The sequence below is a fragment of the Xenopus tropicalis genome, chromosome 5, assembly GCF_000004195.4.
Source record: "Xenopus tropicalis strain Nigerian chromosome 5, UCB_Xtro_10.0, whole genome shotgun sequence".
In the NCBI taxonomy this organism is placed as follows: Eukaryota; Metazoa; Chordata; class Amphibia; order Anura; family Pipidae; genus Xenopus; species Xenopus tropicalis.
The window spans coordinates 18202946-18230544 of NC_030681.2; the positions used below are offsets into that span (position 1 = coordinate 18202946).

The 27599-nt window shown below is 41.2% G+C and overlaps 1 protein-coding gene across 3 annotated transcripts in view; it reads right to left on the reverse strand.

Annotated features, from left to right (window-relative positions):
• Nucleotides 1-27599, reverse strand: part of thada (THADA, armadillo repeat containing) — a 283459-nt gene that overhangs the window by 176915 nt on the left and 78945 nt on the right. For all 3 annotated transcript variants that reach the window (XM_002932394.5, XM_012963890.3, XM_031901873.1), the window contains exons 24-26: nt 18786-18908; nt 14829-14951; nt 4218-4309 (exon numbers count right to left, since the gene is read on the reverse strand). In XM_002932394.5, coding sequence (XP_002932440.2) covers nt 4218-4309; nt 14829-14951; nt 18786-18908 — 338 coding nt within the window. The remainder of the gene's footprint in view (nt 1-4217; nt 4310-14828; nt 14952-18785; nt 18909-27599) is intronic.

Sequence of the window (27599 nt, forward strand, 5' to 3'; positions counted from 1 at the left end):
AAGCCCAGGAACCCATAACAACTGTACAAAGCTAAAATAACCAGCTTAAGACCAGAAAATGATTAATGCAACTTGGTTGCTATGGATTACTAGAACTGGGCACACATACTTTTTTAGTTTTACACTCTATAGTTCTCCATTTGATCTTCTGATGTTTCCATTGACACCTTTACCAAAGCAGAGCTCAGCCTTGTCTTTATATGGTCTTTTTGCCTTTTACCGCCCAGGAAAGTTACTATTCTAAACAAACACCAAGGGAGACAGGCGAACATAGATAACACATTGGTGGAGACTTGAGTGAGAGGGAGCAACACAGAGAATAGAAACATGACATATTCAAAAAAAACTTAAACAGCTCAGGCAGGGCTGGAGCTAGGGGCAGGCAAAAGAGGCAAATGTCTAGGCCACCACAACAAGGGGTTGCTACCTAGGCATATAGATCTGCTTCCTTAAATCTGGCTTGGAAGAGTTGCGACTGAAGAGAGGAAGAGTTGTTGAGTGGGAGAATGGGCAAGTAGAGCGAGAGGCCAAGGAGAGATTGGCAGGGAGGTGGATTGGGTTAAGGGCTGGTCGTGTTGGGGGGCTAGCCTTGGGCACCCTTCGGCATTGACCCGGGTCTGAGCTCACGGGATGTGAAAATATCATTGGGGCATTGCCAACTGAATATGGTCAAGAATAGGGCTCTACATAGAAGAATAAATCCACAGGTACAACCATAACACTATGTCAGCACAGATAATTGAATATATACACGCTCAGACTTACTGCTCACACGGCACGATGCGTCAATCCCCAATAGCCCACCGCTTGGCTTTTTGGAATATCACAAGAAAAGAGGAGAGCACCTTCACGCAGATGAACTGCTTCAGCCTTTATTCAAACCACAGCGGGTGTGCTGTGGTTTGAATAAAGGCTGAAGCAGTTCATCTGCGTGAAGGTGCTCTCCTCTTTTCTTGTGGTACTATGTCAGCACAGATATTACCTTATACTTAATACAATTCTGCAGGAAAATATAAGGGTATCAACAGCCCTTTCCATTTTACAAGACTATGGTCTATTTTCAAAGGTCGAAAAAAAGAGTTTTCCATTTGCACCACCCTCTGATTAACATGCCCTTGAATATCCTATACAACTAAACAGCAATCTAGGGAATTCCACTCCGGTGAACTCTATTATCGCCATTCACTAAACATGCTCCTTTGTCTAAGTATGGTTACATTTACTAAACTGTTTTCTTTCACATACATTAGCCCTCCTACCAGGAAATGTGGGGTAAAAGAGACAGTAATACATTTTGGCATGTCCCTTTATATTTTATGGATGAAACTGGACTCTTTGGAAGCATACACACGGTAACGGCCAGGTAACGACAAATTGAGACCAGATTCCAGGTATCATTCCATCTGTTTATCTATATAAATTCCAAGCCTAAATCTAACTTCATGGGTTCGCACAAACCATGACCTCCTCTCTACACACACTACTAATTAGCTCGGGTTTTTCACATATACATACGCATGTATTGACTTTCCATAGTAAAATTCCTGACCCGGAATAAAATAAATATCACTACATAAATACTGTAAGATGTTTAACTTGTACACTCAGTGCTTTCATGGTCAGAAATGGTTTTCTTGGATTCTGTTTCATGAAGAAGTCTTAAGTCAAGTTCAATGAATTCTTGTTATCAAAAGAATACTTCATTCAAGAACCTGCCGGTATCTGGTTTCCTCTAAGATTATTGGTGGGTGTCCTCAAACCTGTTTCATCTGGCAGCCTGCGTTATATTAACATTTATCCGAGGAAGCAGGGCTGCAGCCTACCTTACTATGGAGATTTCAAATTGCAGTCGAAATTTTGTAAGAACTTTGTACCATAAACTTGATCTGCTCACAGACCTCATCAAACGGGTCTTCTAATTACATCGTTAGGCAAATAATTCCTGAAATTTTCCAAGAATTTTCCAAGTCGGACTTATTATAAAGAGGCCTACGATTTACTAAAGGGATTTTGTGACTAAGGAGCTGTGTGTTTAAGAGTCTACAAGGCCTTCTCACACAACCCAAATGAGTAGGCTGTTACCACAATATTTTAAAATCAGCTTTATTAAACACAATTCTAAAAAAAAGGTGGATACTGCCTTCTTCTTAAACTTGACCTACGGTGCATAATGTTTATGTTTTTTGTAGTCACGTAGAATACAGCATAAAAGCACCACCAACTGCCTTTTACAAACCAGAAGGTGTACAGTTGTCATACTGCCATTCTCTAATCCAGTGGTTATCAACTACTAGAGTGACCCCCAGTAGGGTGGGCCTGAATATCTTAAAAAGAACAAATAAACAGCAAATTACAAGTAGGGAGAACTCCTGCGTTTATTGTGTCAGATACAATGTTTGGGGGAGTGGAGCTCCTCATTGAGAGGCCTGAAGGCCACACCCATGAAAAGTTGTATTTGACACAATATGAGGCTCAATGGATTTCCCTACTTGGAATTGCCCTTGTGTGCCAGTTATTTGCACCTTTTATGTGTCAGTGGCCCTGCACATGCTCAGTGTGCTCTAGGCTGTTGTTGAGAAGCTAAGATTAGACATCGTCAGCAGAGAAAGAAGTTAACAGGCTAATTATTAAATTCTAATTTGAAATGCTTTGTTTTTTGTGACTCTGAATTAATTACTAATTAGCCTTGTATTGCAACTTTTATATTTATACTGTGAGCAACAGGCAACTGACAGCAGATTATTTACTGCTCAGAAGATGATGGGGGGCTACTGGAGGCATCTTCAGAGGCCAGATTTTCTCTGATAAAGGGCTTTGATCACCCTGGGCTAGTAATGCCCAAAACATAATACATAGGCTTTTTTCCTTACTTCTTTGATAAGTTTAAGTACTACTTTAAGGGGAACTCCAACAGCAGTGATCCCCAGCCAGTGGCTCGGGGGCAATATGTTGCTCACCAACCCCTTGGATGTTGCTCTCAGTGCCCCCAAACCAGGTAGTTATTTTGAATTCCTGACTTGGGGGCAAGTTTTGGTTGAATAAAAACAAGATTTCCTACCAAATAAAGCCCCCTGTAAGCTGATAGGGTGCATAGAGGCCCCTAATAGCCAAACTTAGCCCTTATTTGGCACCTCCATGAACTTTTATGGTGCTTGTGTTGCTCCTCAAGTCTTTTTACATTTGACTGTGGCTCACGAGTAAGAAAGTTTGGGGATCCCTGTCCAAGAGGAACTTGAACTGAAAGAAATCAACCAACACTGCTCTAACCTGCCTAAAGGGAGCTATGCTTACCATGCCTGAAAACCAGACTGACCAAGAACAAATTTCCATGCATAGGTAAGGTCACTGGTCGATCCAGAAAGACCCACACTTGTGTATATTGATTTAGTTAATCTCTGCTTGGTCTCACATTGATCATAGGTGCTTCAGTCATTTATTGGGATACCACTCACGTTTCTTTTTAAATAAAACATTTATACACCGATGCTTCCTTATTATTATTATTATTATTATTAACATTTATTTATAAAGCGCCAACATATTCCGCAGTGCTGTACAATAAGTGGGTTTCATACACTGGACATACAGAGTAACATATAAAGCAATCAATAACCGATACAAGAGGTGAAGAGAGCCCTGCCCAAAAGAGCTTACAATCTACAAGGAGAAAGGGTTGAGACACAAGGTTCCTTAGTCTTTAAATGTCATATTTTATCTTGTTGGGAAAAATACTATGTTATCAATATACCAAATATGCAGCTCCACATGGCTTTCTTTGCAGCAGAGCCTCCACCCACTTGTTTTATTGAAATTAAAAAATCAAAGGCAATGCAAACCTCACTGCGAAACAAGGTATATTTTCCATTAAATGTGCTACGCTGCCCTGAAACCGAGGCTTTATTTTAGAACTAGATTTGCTCCAATCTGATCAGCTGCCAAGAATTCTGCAGACCGGTGTCATTAAGCATGATTAATATCATATGCTTGGCCACTTTTTTTATTTTATTGCATTTAGAGGGGTTGGTGATTGAAGCAGCAGATTAGAGTTCCAGGCCAGATTCCTAGCTCGGGGGGGATGAAGGCAGCAGAAACAAGTAGAAATGTTTTTCTGTAACATTAGGCAGCAGATAAATCCCTGAAAGCAAGCAACGATGCCGTATTGGTGTTGGCCCGGACGTTGTTTTTCACAAGCCATGTTCGTTTCAAGAGGTGCTTACCTATTTTTCTTGGATCGCTCATCTTTTCCTCTTTTTACGCCAAATATTCGTGTAATCAGCGTGCTGAAGAGGAGCGTGGAGGAATTTCTCACCTAATGCAAACAGAAAACCATATAAAAAAAGGAAAACAACTTTCAGATGACTACAACGTTTTTATGTCAGAGCCCAGGGTGGGTTACCCACACATGTGTCTTGGTAAACAGCAAAAAAATAAATACACCATATGCCCACACAGCTTTTGTGGTATTTTTCCATAATACAGTAGCAACTAGAAATAATCAGATTATTTCCAGCACCACTAACAAGTGTTAGGTGTATAATCTGGTATTCCAAAACAACAGGAAATTATGTCTGTAAGGGGGTTTGTCCAAGGTAGTCTTTATTGAGGTGGCCAGTGATATGGGGGTATTGCAACGGAATCGCCTGGTCTAATATTGATATTGTAGCTCTACCTTTTGAGACCACAGCCTTCCCTACAGTGGCAGCTATATCTAGTTACAGCCTGAGCCTACAATGGCAGCTGTACCACTAGAAACCTCAAGCCTCTCCAGCAATGGTCACTATACCTCCAGAGATTACTCTACTTTCAGCCTTGTTCAACAATGGTCGTTATATCTTTAGAGACAACTGCAGTTACAACCTGATCCTATGATGGCAGCTGTACCTCCTGAGACCACAGCCTGTCCTACAATAGTCAATTTATCTCCAGAGACCACTGCAGTGGGGTGAAAACACACCAAGCTACTAGTAGCAGCTACTTGTCATGGCTACAAAAATAAACAATGCTGATCATTTACTGAGAACTGTCTCTACATATGTTTTAGCAGAGGCAATTCTCAGTATTCTCTATGGCAGGGGATTTTCTAGCATTTAATACTGTGACAAGTAGCTGCTACTAAGTAGCTCTGTGTGTCTTCACCCTAAAGACCACAGTCTGTCCTACAATGGGCACCTATATATCCAATGACCACTGCAGTTGAAGCCAGGTCCTACAATTGCAGCTCTACCTCTAAAGACCACAGTCTGTCCTACAATGGCAGCTGTACCTCCATAGAGCACTGTAATTAGTCTTATTCTACAATGGACACTATATTTCCAGAGTCCACTGTAGTTACAACCTGTCCTAAAATGGCAGCTGTACCTCCAGAGACTACTGTAGTTACAGCCTTGTCTGATAATGGTCGCTGTAGCCCCATAGACAACTGCAGTTACAATATGTCTATGAAGATTTTCATTCATCCAGGTCATGGTATATCTAGTATAAATAAATCTAAAGCAACTGGACTTGTTTGGTAATCATTGAAGACGTTTCACTACTCATCCGAGCAGCTTCTTCAGTTCAACTGACTGGTATGGGAAGTCCTCAGCATATATATATTGGATTAGTGGAAGAGTATATATGCTGAGGACTTCCCATACCAGTCAGTTGAACTGAAGAAGCTGCTCGGATGAGTAGTGAAACGTCTTCAATGATTACCAAACAAGTCCAGTTGCTTTAGATTTATTTATACTATATGCAGTTACAATCTGACCTACAGTGGATCCTATATCTCCAGCCTTGGTAAGACCAGGCTGTACACCCTGTCCTTCAATGGCAACTGTTCTACAATAACAGCTGTAATTCCTGGGAACACTGCAGTTACCCCACAGAATGAAAAAGGAAATTCTAATAACAGTTGCTTTTAGGGAAAAAAACAAAATATATGAATATATGCACTGTGCCTCAGATCATGTGAAATATCAGGGATCCATATAATGAATGCAAGTTGCTAGGCTGCACATTATATTAAATGCCATGAACGCAACCCATCCAGTTACACTTCACTGCGTCATTTAAAGGCTACGCCAAAGGTGCATACTCTAGGCGTATGTAAAAAAAAAAAAAATAATAATTATACTGGTGATTAGTTCCCCTTTGAAGAAAATGAGCCTGGGGTGGTGGTGGTGGGGGGGGGGGGGATTGAAGAAGGGGGATTTTGTAATAAAAAAGGAAGTTAGAAAGTTGTAAAGAATTAGGGCTAAGAGAGCTAAAAGGGGAAAATTAGCAAATGAGCAGGTCAGAGATTTCCTGCCCCAGATGTGGATACAATGGGTCCAGTGTGGCTCTGAGGCCAGAGCGGTCACATTAGCCTCGTTATGGGTGAGGAGAGATAAGTCATTTAGCGCAATGTCAATACTACGAGACACATGTGACGTCCTTAATGTATTAAAGCAGATGGGCAGGAAGAAATGTTAATTAGAGGAGGAAACTAGTGATGGGGAAAAGCTCTATATCAACACAAATACATGTAAGAACATGGCAAGGGCACGGCTACATTTTATTTCCGTTTAACATTATAGGGGATCTCCACCCAGAAATCGTTTTCTGCCTCATTCTAAGAAACTTTTCAATATACAATGATTACACATTTTCAGTGGTTTTAAAGTTATTTGTAATTACAAAAAGTGCTACAAGGAAGGTGGGCTGCAGACCACTCCATTATCCTTCTGTAAACTACAGTAACCTGCATATTAAGAAATACCAGGCCAGTGATCATGCAGTTGGAAGCTTTGCTGTAGCTGTATATTTTACACACGACTTACTCCAAGACAGGCCCAGTAGAACAAACAGAATTTAATGGGTCTCTGAATGTGACTTGGCCCTCGTGCACCTGTGCATTGGTAAAAACCTCCGTCCTGTAGCAGAAGGATTGGCTGATGGGCCGTTTTCAAGTAGAAATCACTTGAGCTCATACACCTACTATACTGGTTTCTGGGCAAGAATAGTCTGAATGTAGATGTTGATGGTGATAGATTGCAATGAGAAATACAGTATATGGACAGGCAGTGAGTAACTGCAACAAGTAGAGGGGTGCTATAGGGACGGAGGGCCCTGGGACTTTTCATTTTTCTTCTGTATATACCCTTCAAATGTCAGCCTTTTAAGGCTAGATACAAGTACATTGTGACATTGTCATCATTACCTGCCATGAGTTACCAGGGGCAGCAAAAAGCCACTGTTGTGTGTCCTCAACCTGCTCCACATGAAAAAGTGCAGGGGATGATTGGGTCATAGTGATGAAAGTGCAAGGACTGCAGCAACAAACCCATGGGGTACTCATTCAGATAGGATTTTTAAATATGGACAGACAGGCCCGCCAATGGGCCCCATATATAGGCAGATAGCTGCTGACTTGGTCTGAAGGGGCTACACTAGCAGCTTGAATCTGCCAGCGTTATGTCCACCTTTATACTGTAAGTCTGACCTTAAATCATGTAAACTGAAAAGCTGCATCTTACTGCCATCTTAGTTGGTTACCAACAGATGCAGCTCTGTGGGCCCCCCACTATATACAAGGCCGCTACTTAGACCAACTAAAAAGATCTATACATATTCTTACTATGGCCAGGCGCAGCAACCCACACACACTTATAGATTCGTTTGCAACCAAATTATAAAGACTCTGTAAAAATCTGAGAGGTCACATAGTCTAAAGGACTAAACACTAAGGTAGCTATACAGTGGAAGAACCCATACGGCACCCTCCAATCAGTGCACAGGCCAAACAGACTCATATAACATGTGATGGGCTATACATGATATTTGCACCATTAGTTTGTTCTGTGTGTTAGGGCCTCAGGCACAAATGATCTATACAGCAGGACCTGCAGGTTCTCTATACTTTCTAGTCTGCCAACACACTGTTCAACAGGGTGTGCAGACAGATGAAATTTTCAGTTCTCCATTATCAGCAAACAAACCAACCAACCAACATGATCAGGCCGGCATTCATGTATAGAAAATGTTATCAGAATGTATATGGACAGCTTTAGTAATGGTCTTTACTGTTTGCAACATCTTTACCTCAGGTGTTAAACACAATATTTTCAAAAATATATATTTTTTATAGCAATCTAGTTCCTCCACTGTTACTATATATCTTCCAGCAAAAAGTTAAGGTCCCATAACCGCTCATACTCCCTAAAGACACCAACCTGGTATTATTCTGGCCTTTCAGTGTTTAGCTTACATAAAACCCAGTGACCTAGCTTGACTACAGGCCTCTACATGGGACCACAGTGCTATTAGTGAAACGCGTACTGTACAGCATGCACGTCTGGTAGCAATTATTGCTCTGCTGTGGAATGCGTTGGCTATTTATTGCTCTATTAGAATCACCGTGTCCAGTGTTATGCTAAAATCATCATTTTGCACAAAGCATGGGCCTTGACAACACTCCCACGCTGTGTTTATCCAGGCCCATTAATGTGTCCTTCTGAGGCTTATTACGGAACGTTCAAGCGAAGGTTGCGCTTAAACTGCATGGAATTCTAATCAAGGGAAGGAATGAACCAACGTAACACTTTGTGCAGGAGGCCCGAGCCTTTGTCGGAACACAATGGGGCCTTACAGTACTGGGCGCTGCTAATCAGTTTGTGATGCCTATCTGCTTCCATTCTGCTGAGGAGGCAAGTTTTCGGCTTTTATTTCCCACAGATAGTTGGATTTGTGTCTCATTTACCCACTGGGTTTTGCAATCATATTCATAATGTCTGGCAGCTGCTGCCAAGTCCAACAGCCCTATTAACTCTTGTCCAGGACTTATCGGGAAAATTATTGTCTGTATCAGGGGATTTGCCTCTGAGCCTTTTGTCTCAGAGGTAGAACCTAGGGTAAATGAGCAAATTATAAATTAATGCTTTGTAAAAAAAATAATTTTATTATTAATTTTTCAGGTCCAAAGTGCAGTGCACTGAATACTATAAGACTATGAATCTCAGCATCGCCCCTACAAATGTGCTGGAATTTATAGATTTATTATTTATGGCTTCATTCAAAACGCATAAAAACAAACAAAGAGAATCCCAGTAGAAAAAGGTTTTAGAATATCCTCAAAATTATACCTCCATTATACCTCCATCCTAGAAGCTGTGTAGCTTTCAACAACTGAAGAGCTTGGATCCCGGGCAGCTTCAACCCCCAACAATCTTGGTCAATGGCTTCCTCTTGCTCCCCACAAAACACAAACCCCCTGATCACCAGGAACTTCATTACAGCTTGTGAGGCACATAAGGGAACAAGGCAACAGCATTTCCAACTGCTAATTCCCTGATGTTAGGGGATGGGGGAGCGGACGGAAGTGAGATGGCAGTGGTGAGTTCTGGTAAGTGTGCAGTAAATTCTACCCCCCATTTTGGAAAAACACTTTACACACAATAGGCAGCATAGTGGCTCAGTAGATAGCACTGGGGTCTGACCAGGGTACTAACTGCAAGGAGTTTATGCTCCTGTGTCTGTATGGATTAACTCTGGGTACTTCAGTATTCCTGACACATCCCAAAAGCATACATAGATTAGTAGGCTTGTGATGAAACTGACCCTGGTTTGTGTATGGTTTGTGGTTATGTGTATAGTGTGAATATGATAGTGACTTCCATGGTAAGCTCCACTGGGGTACAAACTGATCAAAAAGAATGAAGGATTGTCTAAGATTTCAGCACTGACATATTGGGGCAAAAATAACCTCAAAGCTTGCTTTATTATCATTATTATTATTATCACGGTATTGCTGTACAATAAATGGGTGGATTCACTGAACATAGAGACTTACATAAAAAGCAGTTTTAGGTCTTGCAACCCATAGCTACCAATCAATAGCTAGTATTCATTGGTTGCTAATGATTACAAGACCTACAGTACAATCTGTGCCCTGTGCGCAACATTATATTCCCACTATCATTAATCCAATGGGACTAGGGTTGCCACCTTTTGATTAAGAATATACTGGCTGGGGTGGGAGGCGGGTCATGATGTAGACAGGTGGGGCTATGACATAGATGGGTGGAGTTATGACACAAGTGGGCAGGCTTGTACAGTCAGCATTGAGTCTGCAGGAGTTTTGTTGAGAATGTGGGAGCTAGAAAGGTGTTAATTAGAGATAGGATGGGGGGATTGATTTCTTATTACAAATTTACTGGCAACATTGGCAGTAAATTTGTTATACCAGCCCGGCTTGTAGTTTACTGGCCAGGTGGCAACTATACAGATGCTACGTGGAGGTAAGTCCATGACTAATACTGCAGAGGTAAAGGGGGTCCATAATTCCATCCCACCAGGAGAACATCAAATGAGTAGAAAAAATCTGGATCCACCATCCGAGTGCCGAGAAGCACAAAGTCCCTTTGCTGACAGCTAAATGCAAAGCAGCCCTATCCCCATTCACTTTCCTTAACAAAATAAATCTGTCAGATGATTAGCAGCCAGGTTTAATGCAATGCGTTATAAAAATCATGAGATGGGCAAACAAACTTGATTTTTGAGGAATGTCAAATACTGTGATCTGTGCTGTATGAAAAGCTTTAGGGTTCTCCCTCCCTTTTTCTATATGAATAACAAATCCACATTTGATTTCAGACTTTGTTTCTGTGAAATAGAACACTGGGCCTGCTTAGCCTTATACAGATCTTTGTATAAAGTTCCTAGAAACCACTTGCCCTGGATATCATTATGGTCTCTCGACATAGTCGGCTTCATTTGTGCTTTTATAGAGGAGAAACGCGTGCAACCCAATCTACCAGGTTAGGAGAACGCAAGGACTGGTACTTCCTTCCTTTGGTTTTTAATTAAGGGGGTATTAAAAGCTATACCACAATAGTAATCGTCTTCCTAATCAAGAGTTTTTCCCAAATGAGAAATGTATGAATAAAACATGGTGAATGCTCACTAACCAGACTGCTGGGAGTCCCTTGGCTCCCCGTGCTTTATTCAACCACAACCGTGACTTGTTACTGTAGTAAAATAAAACCCTTCCATAAAAACAGTTTAAATTATAGATATTAAATCCAGTTGGAATGGAAAACGAAACACAGAATTATGCAAATGCTGCAATTTTTGCTAACTTTTCCCTTACTTAGGGTCATCTAAGAAGGTGGCACAGGGTCAGTATAGCCACAGACATTGTCAGTTCTGCTTTAGTCACCAAATGGTTACCCGGAATTCTCCTCTGCAGATCTACAAGGGCAACTCATGCAGCAGAAGGAAGAGAATAGACTGCTTACAGCACTAGGACAAATTATACCCACTGACACCAAACTAACAGGAATTTTAGGGCTTATTAAAGTGTCCGCAAGTGCAGTTGTGTTCCCCCACTTTCCCTGCAGTCAGTTGCATGTTAAACCCCTTTCATTAAAGGTATTTGCATCAAATTGCACTCTTACACTTCCGTATAGTTGTGCTCAGTCCTTCCTGCCTTCCATTCCCATTAAAGTGCTGCTGCCCCTTTTGACGCAGGGAAACCATGGAGCTACCGCCAACTCCAGACTCAAGGGATCCCTTCGCACCCAGTGGCAATTAGTGCAGATGTCACGTGCAAACTGAACAGTGGAAATGATGCCAGATGGACTTGAGCAATTATGTCCGTGTTATAAAATGCGTATGTAATTGCATGAATTTTGGTGAATCAGATGCAACTGTGTCAAGTGCATTGCTCTCCTGCGGCCTCAGTGAAGCTGAAATTCTAGGAAAACACTGCATTATGGGGAAAAATCATGGCGATTGTGATCCAAATTGAACTTTGCTTGCTGTACTTGCAAATGTAAATAAGCCCTTTTATCCCATCCACTAACCATAATCAACCAGACTGGTATCTGTCTTGGTCCATTAAATGGTAATTGGTTGTTATAGCAAAGGGCAGTGCCATGTAAGGCTGAATACACACGGAGCTACTAGTTGCAGCTACTTGTCACAGCTACTAAACTCCAGAAAATACCCTTCCAGAGACAATTATCAGTAAATGATCAGCATTGTCTATTTTAGTAGCCGTGACAAGTAGCTGCTACTAGTAGCTCCTAAAGTAAAGTATACTCAATATATGCTAAGTTGATCCCCCCCTCCCCAAAAAGTTGCATCATTTTGAAATGCCAGTGCTTTTAAAGTCACTTACACTCCCATATGTAATAAAAGGCACTAAGTTTGCCCAGGATCACTAACTCATAGCAACCAATAAGATATTTGCTTATAAACAAGTGACCAGCAAATGCTTCCTTCTGATTGGTTGCTAAGGATTATTGAGCCAGAGCGAACTAAGGGGCATATATATTAGGGTGAAGACACATGGAGCTACTAGTAGCAGCTATTAGTCATGGCTACTAAAACAGACAATGCTGATCATTTACTGATAAATGAACATACATATGTTTTAGCAGAGGCAATTCTCAGTATTGTGTATGGCAGGGTATTTTCTGGCATTTAGTAGCCGTGAAAAAGTAGCTGCTACTAGTAGCTCCGTGTGTCTTCACGCTTATAGTATGTAAGCCAACGTCACCGGTGATGTTACCCATAGCAACCAACAAGTAATTTGATTTTACTGGTCACCTACCAGTTAGAAAACAAAATCAAAGTTCTGATTGGTTGCGATGGGCAACATCATCGGTGATGTTGGTTTACACACTATAATAAATATGCCCGTTAGTGTCTTTTATTACATAACCCCCTAAGGGTTTGAATTCAGTTCAGCACTATGGATTAGGTGAAAAATGAAAGAGACTGGCAGCCATTTAAAGCAGAAACAGCTACTTTATGAGCACTACGGTAATACGGAACAATTCTAACAGATGTCATATTTTAATATCTTATTCCGGAGAGCGGCAGCCATTCCTGAAAAGTTGCTCGATCATAAAATGAAGCGCGGCCTTAGTTCCAAGCCTTGCCTTGGAGCACCATTAAAAGGCACACAATGGGAGCCATATTGCTGGCTTTAATAGCTCTTTTGTGTCTTTCGCAGACACTTAGCTACAAGTAAGAATTCCCCACTGGAGTCACTCACTTGGAATGCCCATTTTTTTTTCTCCATAGCAGTTTATAAAACGGTGATGGATTTGCGCTATTAGCTGCTGGATTTCTTTTTTTTTTTTCCAGTAAAATGAAAACATTTGGGGTAAACATTCCCCCTTTGCCGAAACACCCTCGCATTGTGTAACGTCGGCCTGTTTCCTCCCCGTTGCCAAGCAGGAGGATTTGCAGGCATTAGTGGAAAGGCTAAGAAAAATACAGGAGTCCAGGTATCTCTGACAAAGCCATTCATTTTCCAGAATAGCAGGAACACGTGGGAGCCTTTTGTATTTCCCTGAGCAGCCAGATAAAAAGCAAAAGCTTCATTAATTCAGGGTACGGGCTGTGGGGGCCTCCCCTTGGCACACAGTATCTTTTTGTGGATAGGAGGTTCTTAGTGCACCACAGCACCGGGGCTAATCTGTCCAAAGACGTGACAGTGGAAAGGCAATAACTCACGGCTTAAGGTCTTGGGAGCATAAAGATTTTATGTGCAACAGATGTTAAAAACTGTATTAAGGTGAGCATAGGAGCTAGTCAATCATTCACCATTTCGCTCCCTAAGCACTTGGAGAACCAGATTATTTTTCTTTGCACTGAGCATGTAGCTTGGTGGAAAAGAGAAGCATGGTGTGTCTTAATGTCGCTGCAGGAGTGGCCTCCGAGCCGGCCATTAACCCTACCAGCGCCAAAGTCTAGGAAAAGAGAAAAAACTTGTATCCCTCCATCTGCATCATTCATGCTTTCCAGAAGAGGATACTGGGATTCATACAATAGATAGTAAGTAAATTACAGATTGGATAACCTAGCTGCTTGAGACTATGGGGCACATTTACTAATCCACGAACGTCTGAAAGCGTCCGAATGCATTTTCGTAATGATCAGTATTTTTGCGTTTTTTTGTCAGGGCCGCAATTATTTCGTATTTTGCGCAACTTTTTTGTCGCCGTTACGACTTTATCGTATATTTTCCGCGACTTTTTCGTCGAGACGGCAATGAAATAATCGTGCAAACTACGATAAAGTTGCAACGGCACCGAAAAAGTCGCGACAAATACAAAACAATCGCAACAGCGACGAAAAAAATCACAAAATTTTCGTTTCCAATCCGTTTTCTGGTTGAAAATTACCAAATACAGATAGCCTTCTGGTCCTCGGCAGCTTATCGAGACGTAAATGGGCAATAACGACGGGCCTGCCCGACCGATATCTGGCCTAAAATTGGGCAGATATCGATCGGGCAGGTTTAAAAATTTAGTCAGATCGGGGACAGCATCAGCTCGTTGATGCGGTCCCCCGAACCGACTGCGCCTATAACCGTCGTTCAAATTCGATCGTTTGGCCCCAGGGTCAAACAACCAAATTAGCCTGACTTAGCCCGATATCGCCCACCCATAGGTAGGAATATCGGGAGAAGATCCGCTCGCTTGGCAGCATATTGGCTGAGGGTTGGGCAGAAATCTATCAAGGAGGTCTAAAAGTATCATCAGATGAGGACTGCATTGGTCCACTGATTCTCGCCTCTCCCAACAGATCTATATTAGGATACAATCGTTAGATTGGAGACCAAATGACACCACCAGTGCAACTTGGCCTACCACCTTTCAGCCCAATTGGGCAAAGATCACCTTGTTTGCCAACCCCAGCACAAGCCCATTATTGTTGGGCATGACCACATAGGGCTGCTGTGTGCTATAGGAGAAGGCTTATTTATCAATGTGTGAATTTTAGAGTTTCTTTTTCAATATATGCATTCAGTACAGTCCTTTCAAAAGCTTAAAAGCCAGCCAAAGGATACTTACTGCCCAGATGGGTGAGGTAAAGCCCAGAATGGCGGCTTGGGTCCCCTCTGCGACATATGGAATGACATTTTCACCCAAACGCGTGTCTCGGAAAAGGGCTCGCAAGATATTCAAAGCATGAACCTGATGGAAAAATTATGGTTTAATTGTAGTTCTTTATTGTATTTGAGTTTTGCAGAGCCTTAAATCACAAATATAACTGAACTGGAAAGCTGCACTCTAATATGCCTATACTTTATATTCTCAAAATGCAGCCACCGAAGAGTAAAGTGCCGTGCTGTGTCCCACAACTTATTAAAGATAGGCAGGTAATAAGGTAGGACGTGAAGGTGTTAAAAAACCCAAGCCTACTGCCTGAGATGGTTCCAGGAATTCTCCCCACTAAACGTGACACAGATATTTATGCAGGTCTCAATAGGGGATTGTGTAGTATAAAAAAGGAGCTGCAAAAAATAGTAACAGATGTGGACAGAACTGATCAAACACACATAAATATATTATATATATTACATATATATATATATATATATATATGTAAGCTCATTTCAGTTTGCTGGGTCATCTGAGCAATATAAACTTGTGTTCCAGTTTTGGCCAGGGGTTTGCAGAAAGTGCCCTGTAGGGCACAGCTGCTACATCACTACCCAGATAACATGCCCCAACTCTGCAGCAACACTCCATACCCACTCTAGAAATGTCACTCAACTGCTGCAGCTGGGTTTTGAGGGTGAACTCATGGGTGTAACTGGGCTGGTATCTCATAACTGTAGTTTGGGAAGCCAGTAGGCTGAACCCAGCTTGTAATGCAGAAATCATGCTATACCATGCCTTCATCAGGACAGAAAGACACGTTATACACCATTACACACAAAACGTCGATAGTCCAACAAGGTATTATAAGAGAGAGAAGGCAACATTATTTCTTTAATCAATGAACTTAAATCATTGTTCATCTCTATCCTCATCCTATCCTATCCTTCATGCAACCCTCCAGTCAATTACATAGAGGGGTTCAACAGAGCAACAAAAACTCCAGACACCCATGACTGGCCACCAGTTGGCCATGCTTTATCCACTTGCCAATTAAATAACAACATTTAAAGTAGTTGTTAAGACCATTGGTCCATGTGCAGTGTCTAAAAACAGCATTCGGTCATGTGATTGGAAACAAGACAGACTGAGGCATTGGGTCTATTTGGTCCTCAGCTGATAAGAAGTATTGCGGAGTTAAGGTCCCCATACACGGGCCGATTATAGCTGCCGATATCGGTCCCTTGGACCGATTCGGCAGCTTATCGGCCCATGTAGGGGCAGAACCGAGGGGCCTGGCCGACCGATATCTGGCCAAGCGAGCGGATCTGCCCGTGTATGGCCAGCTTTACCCTTCTAGAAAAGTAGACCAATAATGTGGATAACTACACTTTGTCAAAATATCTGTGCATCAATAAATAAATTCATTGATTCCTTAATTCCAACACAAAGAAATATATTTAGAATCAGCATACCTGTAGGAACCTATTTAAACCTTGAAATTTGCATTCTAGCCCTCTATGTGCTACATTATTTGTACAAGCAGCACATGTAACACAGATACAGAGAATCTGCATTCCAGTATATGAGTGTAGGCACTATGGATTCTACCATCTATGGTTCATTTGTTGGATTTTTTGAGTGTGTGGATCACAAGCCTATAGTATCCACAAGTCTATCTTAAAAAATGGCACTACTGTTTGTGGAGCCAAGATTTTCCAACGTACTTTTTAATGTTCTAGAAAATGGAGCAGCAACCTAAATGTGCTCCAACTGGGATATTCTTAACAATTTCCAACGTCTGACCACCCAAGTAGAACTGATCATATTGTATGGCACCAGAACCAATGATGAGATCACATGGGGAGTCTTTGCAGACCACAGGGATGAAGACTCCATCCAAAGAGCGGATTTGATCCTGTCTCCATGGGATTTGCCAGCCTTTTCAACCAATACCTGACCAAGCCACAATTAGTTATCATAATGAAAACATACACGTGCCAAATGGCTGTCTACTCAGTCAAGTGTAGCCAAGTAGGCAGCCAAGGTGCAACTATATATGGCTAGTTATGTTCAGCACCTCTCAGCAGATGATGATGATATATCTCAGTGTGTGTTTCTATATAACACAATGCGCTCACACAATAAACATTCACTAGAGTCAATTTACTGCGCGCTTCCAGCCCTGACTAAACCCTTGGCAGCAAATTAAAGCTGAACAAAAACAGCTCAACTCCCATCAACGTTTTACACTGTATTTAAGATGTAATATTTGCAACATCTGATTCTCGGACCTGAATGAATTTTTTCTTTACAGTCTCTTTCAATAACTGGGCTCCTCCACATCTGCCCTGTTTGTTTTTCATAGTAGCCCAGCGGTGAGAGGAGCTGTCATAACTTTACTAACGGAAGGACAGGTACTCACTTACAATTTGCTTGATTCACACTATACATTTTATGTTCCTACATCTAAGCCTGAGGCTCAGACAGCGAAATCAAAGTATTTGGCTTGGCAGGCATCGCAGGCTTTTACAGATATTGACTCACTTTGCAAGACATGCTGAATTCACTGCAAACTGAGTTCTTAAAACCAAAAAAAAAAAGAAAAAAAAGTGATGGTATATAATGGCTAAGTGGCCTCTATTCAAATGTTATTCAAAGCAACCACAAGCTCAGTTAGGACTCAAGTTTCTTAGGAACACTGTGATTTAAAGCACAACAGGCCACAAAACAGTAGGCTAGAAATATTGTTCCTTAGGCAGAAGTTCAATGAGTTCAATGAAGATCCATGTCCATAAGCTGTAGATTAAAGGGGCATAGTGTAGTGGATTTTATATCACCTGTTGGTGATATAAGAGGGTAATCAAATTACTGATTGCCCCAAATGTATTTCCCTACCAGAGCTGCAGGCAGCATATCTCTAACAAGTGTCTGACTGTGGGGCCCTCCCCTACATGTTTGTTGCCCAGCATGCAGCTACAGTGCCCACAACTAAGGTAGCCCGGTAGCCCAGAGTTATAAAGGGGCCAAGAGCAGTAGCTAAACCCATAGTAAGCCTGAAGTCTCAACTTCCATTTTCATTAAAGGAAAATTATACTCCCCAAACAATGTATAAAAAAATATATTGCATAAAGGGCTGCCTCCTGGGATCATAGGACACACAGTGCCTGCACACAAACCACTTCAGCCAGTTAAAGGAAATCTATACCCCCATGCAATGTAGGTCTCTATAAAACTATAATATTGCATAAACAGCTCATATATAAAACCCTGCTTCATCTAAATAAACCATTTTCATAAAAATATACTTTTTTTAGTAGTATGTGCCATTGGGTAATCCTAAATAGAAAACTGCCATTTTAAGAATTAAGGGCCGCCTCCTGAGATCATAGGATTCACAGTGCACACAAACAAGCCAAGGCACACATACATGCTAGGCCCCATCAGCCAATTAATGGACAGAGTTCTGCCTTTTGCTCCCACACTACTTCCTGTTACAGTCAGCGCTGCTTTATTTCCTGTCAGCTGATCTCTGAGGGAACACACAGCCCATCACTAAATGGCGGCTCAAGGGAAAAGATATAAAAGGGCAATATTTACTGATATATATATATTCCAGTTTGGCGAGATTCTTTAATAGGCCACTTAATATGATATAAACTATCTGTTGGTTAAGTATTCATTCTGGGGGGTATAGTTTTCCTTTAACATATATTTATTCAACCTCCTAGCTCTTCTCCGTTCACAACAGTAGTTTATGAGTGAGCCATGACAACAAGCATTTGTTTGCCCTCTCCCCACAAAGGTTATAATATCTATTTGATAATAGCGGTGGGCAAGAGGCATTAATCTTGTACAAAATTATTAGTACAATTAGTAGTTAGTAATAGTAGTTAGCTAATAGTAGCAACAGTAGTTAGTCATCACCTGTGGAATTGTGCTTTTATCTCCAGAAGCATCACTCTCAGGCATGGCCAATGATATTAACTGCTTCATGGTCATCTTCAGAAAACCTGCTTTACTGTTCTTGGGCTCTGACGCCAACAGGGCCTGAAAAAGAGGCACGGCAAAAGGACTGGTGTTAAAAAGAGACTTTTTTACTTTTTTAAAGAAAAATACGTACTTAACTGAAATGCTTAAATTACCGGCAGAATGGGAATGTAACAGAATTAAATATACCGTCCAGACCTGTCACAAGTAAAACAGGCGGAACGGGCCAAAGAGTTGATGCTTGCTGTCACATTCCTAGTTTTGAAACCAAAAAGATTCATAAGAACAGAAAACAAATACCTATGTCAATCTGATTTGAGACAACCCAGCAAAAGCTGGAAATAAATCTGAACACGACATCGAGATAAAATGACTATATTTGGGCTTTAGATACCAGTGTTTGGAGAATGACAGCATTTCTTTCTTTTCTTATTACACAGCAGCATTTCTATTGTATCTCAAGTATAAAAGTGACTAAACACTTCATCTTCACTTTCTGACAGATCTTTACAAAATGTGCCTTTATGGTGTTAATGTGAGGTTGAGCTAAATTAAACCCCTTTATTGATTCTTACAGCCAGGATATGGCACAGAAATGTTAAGATTTAGTGGGGCTACGAAACGAAAAAGGAGTGAAGGAGAAAAGTGGCTAGAATGACTGAGCTGCTGGATGAAATCAGAACCTTCATAGATAGATCTGTAAAGGCTACTAATGATGAAACCATTTTTAAAAATTAGGATTATTTGCTTCTAATGATCCCATATTTGTATAAGGTCCTTGGTATTAACTTATACAGTACAATAGAGTGGTCTAATCTTGGAGTCCGGAATGTATGCCCCCGCCTTTTGTCATGGGTGGAAAGTGATGGACATTTTTTCACCTTCAGCTATGTTGCTATTTAAGATTAGTAGGGATGCAGAGAACCCAGTTTTTTGGGTTCGACCAAACCCCTGAACCCACCCTGATGGATTTTGCCGAATTCGGAACCGAATCCTAATTAAGGTAGGGGTTAAAATTTGACATACGCGCCACTCGAGACGAGAAATTGTTCCCCCTACCATTTAACCCTTCCTAATGCTAATTTATGCTAATTAGGATTCGGCTCGGCCAGGACCGTAGATTCGGCCAAAACCGAATCCTTCAAAAAATGGCTGGATTCGGCCAAATCACGAATCCGAATATAGGATTCGGTGCATCCCTAAAGATTAGTATAAATTTTTCCCATAATATTAATGTATCTTTAGAGCATTGCACCCAAGAATCTTTTAACCATAAAAGAAAAGAAACCTAAAAACATCTAAGATGCAGTTAGCAGCAATAATGCTTGGGTTGTTGTTGAGCAACATCAATTAAAGGTGTTGTTCACCTTTGTGTTAACTTTTAGTTTGATGTAGATCAGGGATCCCCAACCTTTCTTACTCGTGAGCCACATCATGGATGTGCCAAATAAGGGCTGTGATTGGCTATTAGGCAGCCTCTATGCACCCTATCAGCTTACAGGGGCTTTATTTGGTAGGAAATCTTGTTTTTATTCAACCAAAACTTGCCCCCAAGTCAGGAATTCAAAAATAACTCCCTGGTTTGGGGGCACTGAGAGCAACACCCAAGGGGTTGGGGAGCAACATGTTGCCCCCGAGCCCCTGGTTGGGGATCACCGATGTAGAGAGTATTCTGAGAATCTGCAATTGGTCTTCATTTTTTATTATTTGTAGCTTGTTAGTTATTTAACTTTTTGTTCAGCAGCTCTCCAGTTTAGAGTTTCAAACGCTATCTGGAAGCTAGGGTCCAAATGACCTTAGCAACCAGGGAGCGATTTAAATGAAAGGCTGGTATATAAATAGGAGAGGGATGGAATGTAAAAATGAGTAATAAAAAGTAACAATAGCCTCACAGAGCAATAGTTTTTTGGCTGCCGGGGTCAGTGACCCCCATATAAAAGCTGCAAACAGTCAGAAGAAGAAGGCGGCAAATAATTCAAAAACTATAAAAATTAAATAATGAAAACCCAATTAAAATGTTTCTTAATAAACAGAACGCTGCTTAGTAAGGAATGTGACATTAGTGAGGGAGGGTGATAAAACTTTCATGAGATTCAAATTAAAAAATATTTTATCAAACACTGGGTGCATTGAAGGGGAATACAACCTTGACCTTGGATGCTTGAAGCACCTTATTAGCAATCTCTACGCTTTCTTTGATAGGATTTTGCTTGGCAACCACCAAAAAATATATTTTAATTGAAACAATAAATCTTTGTTGGAAGCAACTGAGTGCCGGTGTTGTTCTTTTATCGGAGCTAATGGCATGCAAGTTGAGTGAGATCTCAGAAACCAGAGACATGTTGTTCTAGAATGGCTTATCTGGGGCTTCCCCGTGAACGGAGGGAGAAAATAAAAAAATGGATAATTTTGACAATCACCGCACAGATGGCCACAACTGTGTATAAAATTCTGCCATTCTGACCTAGCGAGGGGGTTGGCTCTCAGATTAAGACTTTAATTTAGTTCCTATAATCTTGCAAGACGTGTGCCGTATCTTGGATTTCGCAATAGATGACAACATGTGGGAACAAATTTACTTTGAATCAACAGAAAAAAAAAAACAATCTGTCAAAAGATAAGCTGAGCCTAAGGCTACCAAGAAAACAAAAGCAGGGTTTGGTACACTTTGTTCTAGGTTAACCATTTCCTTGGTTACATAGTGTTTGGATGTGTTGGCCTTCTGAATTATGACCATTTAAAGGAGAAGGAAAATCATTTTGGCATTTTAGTGCCAATAGATTTGCCACATCAGTACCACCTAGAATGTTATATTTATTCTGCAGTAACCATTACCATACCTGAGTAAAGAGCCCTGGAAGCTCCCTTTGTTTGTTTAAGATAGCAGCTGCCATTTTAGCTTGGTCTGGGTAGCTTCCTGCTGCAGCTCTAGAGGTGTGGTGGATCAGATCACACATTCTGAAGGGAGGAGAAGTAAATTTTTCTGAATTCTTATGGGAGGGGGGCGCAAGAGAAGGGAGAGAGCTGCGCAGACTCCAGTCCCAGGAATTAAGGATTTTTTGAGAGAGAAGTCCTATAATAAAGTACATGTATACACAATGGAAGACAAGAAATCTTGTGTTTCTTTTGATAGAGGACAGCGTTTCTGTGAGTGCTTATGACTGTATTTACATAGACCTTTCTGATAAAGCTTACTTAGTTTTTACCTTTCCTTCTCCTTTAAGGTGGCCATACGCATTAGTGTCAGCTTGTTTGGCAACTTATACGCTGGGCCCAATGGGCTGACCTGATTGTTTTGGCCAACAACTGAATCATAACAGGCGTTGCAAGACTGGTTGGGAGAGGATCACATCAATGCCCCAATCCCACACCTTGTGTCTCAACCCTTTCTCCTTGTAGATTGTAAGCTCTTTTGGGCAGGGCTCTCTTCACCTCTTGTATCGGTTATTGATTGCTTTATATATTACTCTGTATGTCCAATGTATGTAACCCACTTATTGTACAGCGCTGCGGAATATGTTGGCGCTTTATAAATAAATGTTAATAATAATAATAATGCAGTACCTGCCAGTTATCCACCAGAAAGGCAGTCTGGGTGGGTCCATACACAGGCTGACAGGATGCCAACTTGGTCTGAATCGGCAGCTTAAATCTACCAGTGTATAGCCAGCTTTAGTTAAGGAAATGTTGCCCTTCAAACTATGAAAACCAAATACTTTAGAACTTGGAACTTTGTAAACTATGTTGAAGGCAAGTGTGTATTCCCAGCACCAAATTATTCAATGGATCATTAATGCTAACTCATTCTAAAAACAATACTTTCACAAATAAATCTAAACGCTAATGCTTTTTTTGTAAGGCTCAGAATAGTCTCCTAGAAAAGTCTATGTATTTTCCTGTTGTAAAGGAAAAAAAGGATATCAAGGATGCCTCTAAAATAGGCTAAAGTATCTATAAAGACAAAGGTAAATGAAGTACTTGCTCTGTGGGCAACCATCACTACAATAGTAAATAAATGTATTTGCAACTAGACTTAAATATAATTGTCTTTTTAATCCACAATAAAGTCCCACCACACAGTGGTGATGCTCTGATTGTAATAAAACAAATATATAAATTAACTGCTCAGCGTAACAACTGTCATACTTTAGCTGACATTTTTTACAGAAATGTCTTATTTCCATTTTCTTTGTTTTTAAAGATATTTAAACTTTATATGTGAGGTCCTCAACCAAACATGTGTCCCTACCAGACACAACTCATCTATGATCTGTCACAGACTATTGGGGACTATTAACTGGGATTAGATATCAGCTTCTCTATAAATTTCAGTTTAAATGGATACAAACCTTGTATAACTGCATTAAGACTGCTGACAAGCCCTAATGACTTCATATGTTTGTGCACACTGAGCAAAGTGTTTACTCAATACATAGAACTATGCGCAACAATTTCAAGCATCAAGTTATATAAACAGAAGCCAAATAATGTCAATATGTTTGCTCCTTAGAGGTCTACTAGAATGTATATTTAGGATAATAATATAGCAGCATGTGAGAGGAGATGATGATTTGGCAGTTTCTTTATATAACCACCCACTGACAGCAACAGATACACATAGCATTCAGAGGACACGACCATAATAAATAGCCCAAATTTTCAAATGCATACTAAGGTTGGTTACGTAATAATTTATTTCAGAGGTTGTCCACCTCAGCCCTATTTGTTTGCTTATTAAGATCATGGAAAGGATCAATATAATACTTATTTTGTCAGGTCCTACCATATCAGTAGAACTTTGCTCAAGGTTGGCATCAACTTTAAGTCAGTAGCTTCAAAATGAAAAAATAGAATAAAAGTATGTCAAAGAAACACTACTTTCTTACTGGTCTGTTTAATTCATTTTTTAGTTATTAATTATTTCAGTCTGCAATTGTTGGTTATTTTCCTTTAGGCTTCTCACTTGCTAAGGAACATTTCTTACAGATTTCCCTTCAGAAGAAGACAATTGGGATCACTTGTATGCCCCTGGGTGGCCCCTTAGACCCAGTATGTGAAAAGACGTCATCTTTATTCCTTTTAAGTGCAACTTCACAGGGCTCAAAACAAATACAATAGCCTCTAGGAGGCCAGTGGTTCGAGAGCAACATGTTGCTCACCAACCCTTTAGATGTTGCTCCCAGTGGCCTTAAAGCATGTACTTATTTTTGAATTCCTGGCTTGGAGGCAAGTTTTGGTTGCATAAAACAGGTGCACTGCCAACAAAGCCTTCTGATGGCTGCCAGTCCACAAAGAGGCTACCAAATAGCCTGTCATAGCCCCTATATGGCACCACCACGAACATTTTTAATGCCTGTGTTGACCCCCAACTATTTTTACATTTGAATGTGGCTTATGGGTAGAAAAGGTTGGGGATTCCTGCTCTAGTATGTACTTTGGTATAGCTTGGGCCAAAACAGTTAACCCACAGAGCCATTTAGCCTTCAGCCAAGCTCCTCATAACTGCACTGAAGTGCCAGCCAGTTGAAGGACATGCAGGCTCAGGCTTATATGAAAATAAGTTATTAAGAGTGACTGGGAAGAAATAAAAACACTAAAATGTATTGCTACATTACTGGACTGCATTCAAAGCTAAGGAACTAAGGCAAAAGTAGAGGTCTATGCTTCATATACCATATACTATTAGTCTTTTCCTTCTTACTGCCATCCTCACTGAGACAAAAAAAACAAGTACATTTGGAGAACATGTAAGTATAACATACTCCACCTTAAGGGTAAGGACCCACAGAGCGGCTCAGTTGCCTGCGACAGATCTCTGCTACAGCGGGCCACTAACCGCTCCAAATTGGCTTTCCACAGGCAACAACAGGAGTTGGCGGTGGAAAGCCCTCCACACTGCTTCGGTTGCTGCAGGAAGAGCAAATGTCTTTATCTATCAAGCTGGCCTTAAGCTGGCCATACACGCACCGATAATATTGTACGAAACCCCATTTCGTACAATATTCGGTGAGTGTATGGCAAGTCGGCGAGGTTTAAAGATTTTGATCGGGCGCCATAGAGAGGCCTGATCAAAATCTGCCTTCAGGGTTGAATCGGCAGAAGGAGGTAGAAATCCTATTGTTTCTACCTCCTTATCTGCCGATTCAGCCCTGAACCGTTAGTGACCAATTGTACAATCTTTTGTGCGACCGATGGGCGCACGAAAGATCGGAAATCGCCACGTGTGTGGCCACCTTTAAACAGGACAATCATGTAACCCAGATAAGCTTAATTACCAAATTTGGCCAGATACGTAAACACTGTATTTGTACTAAATGTACAGGATAACTTTCTGGTAGCCTGATTACCTCCCGCACCAGCACAGGGTGGTGACTGACCAACAGGATTTGAATTTTCTTGCAATCAACTCTGATAAACTTCCACAAACTCATTCCTGGGCAGGTAATCTGGATGGAACCAGTAAAACAACCCAACAACATTGTACAGCGTGTGTCAAGTAGTGCACACCCACAAGTAAAAAGTTGTTTATTGCCAAAAAGGGTGAACTAACGTTTCGGCTGTTACACCAGCCGAAACAACAGCCGAAACGTTAGTTCACCCTTTTTGGCAATAAACAACTTTTTATTTTCATTTAACCCTTTGGCTGCCAAGACCGTAGCTCCTACGTGCTGACAAAAAAAGTTGCTAAGTGCCCAGCACGTAGGAGCTACGTTTCTCATTCAGCCAGCGCGTTCTCTGCACTCGCCGATCAATGCGAGTGCAGAGACGCGCTGCCAGCCCCACAACCCCCTAGGCAACGAGCTTACCGGCGCTGATGGTCCTCTCCCTCCTCCGATCGCCCCCAGACTGACTCAAAGTCGCAGCGACGTCATCAAGACGTGCCTGCTGCGTGGGGTATAAAAATCCCCTCTCTGGCGCCGCCCCCTTCACTCTTGGAGCCTCGTGGACCTGCCTGCAGCCCCCTGCGACCCTCCAGCACAGAGATCTGCCAGCCTGCCTTTGAGATCTGCCCCCAGGTACATTTTTTGCACTATTACACACACATTACACCATTTACACTAACTGTCATTTTTATTGCTGATTTTAATTTTTTTGCAGTTTCCATTTTTTTTTTTTTTACACTTACATACACTTACACACACATATACACACCTATACACCCTATCACTTCTTTGCAAGTGTGCACACATACATATTTTTTAGTTTTTAGCACATAATACGCTGTCAGGGGGCTCTGTGTGCAAAAGCTGAGCTGGCAGGCGAGAAATCCTTATGCGCTATTTTCATTTTGGGGTCAGTACACACCGCAGACTTTGGTATATCTATGCATATTGGGCATCAAACTGTTCAGTAGGCCTCTGGTGTTCCTATTTGGGGTGATTTCCCTTTGTACGCAAGAAATTGTGTGAGATAAATGCGGCAAACTGCAACATTTTTATGCGATTTTCTGAAATGTCATAAAAACCAATAACTTTAGTAAAGCTTTGCAGATTGGTACTTTGGTGTAGAAAGGACTCTTTACCCTTGTTGGATTTGTCAGAATGTGTACTTTCCAAAAATATATGGTTTTGTGGGGGTCTCTGTATAGTTAGGGGAAGTTTCGGCACATAATACGCTGACAGGGGGCTCTGTGTGCAAAAGCTGAGCTGGCAGGCGAGAAATCCTTATGCGCTATTTTCATTTTGGGGTCAGTAGACACCACAGACTTTGGTATATCTATGCATATTGGGCATCAAACTGTTCAGTAGGCCTCTGGTGTTCCTATTTGGGGTGAGTTGCCTTTGTACGCAAGAAATTGTGTGAGATAAATGCGGCAAACTGCAACATTTTTATGCAATTTTCTGAAAACTCATAAAAACCACTAACTTTAGGAAAGCTTTGTGGCTTGGTACTTTGGTGTAGAAAAGACTCTTTAACCTTGTTGGATTTGTCAGAATGTGTACTTTCCAAAAATATATGGTTTTCTTGGTTTCTCTGTATAGTTAGGGGGGGTTACTGCACATAATACGCTGACAGGGGGCTCTGTGTGCAAAAGCTGAGCTGGCAGGCGAGAAATCCTTATGCGCTATTTTCATTTTGGGGTCAGTACACACCGCAGACTTTGGTATATCTATGCATATTGGGCATCAAACTGTTCAGTAGGCCTCTGGTGTTCCTATTTGGGGTGAGTTGCCTTTGTACGCAAGAAATTGTGTGAGATAAATGCGGCAAACTGCAACATTTTTATGCGATTTTCTGAAATGTCATAAAAACCAATAACTTTAGTAAAGCTTTGCAGATTGGTACTTTGGGGTAGAAAGGACTCTTTACCCTTGTTGGATTTGTCAGAATGTGTACTTTCCAAAAATATATGGTTTTGTGGGGGTCTCTGTATAGTTAGGGGAAGTTTCGGCACATAATACGCTGACAGGGGGCTCTGTGTGCAAAAGCTGAGCTGGCAGGCGAGAAATCCTTATGCGCTATTTTCATTTTGGGGTCAGTAGACACCACAGACTTTGGTATATCTATGCATATTGGGCATCAAACTGTTCAGTAGGCCTCTGGTGTTCCTATTTGGGGTGAGTTGCCTTTGTACGCAAGAAATTGTGTGAGATAAATGCGGCAAACTGCAACATTTTTATGCAATTTTCTGAAAACTCATAAAAACCACTAACTTTAGGAAAGCTTTGTGGCTTGGTACTTTGGTGTAGAAAAGACTCTTTAACCTTGTTGGATTTGTCAGAATGTGTACTTTCCAAAAATATATGGTTT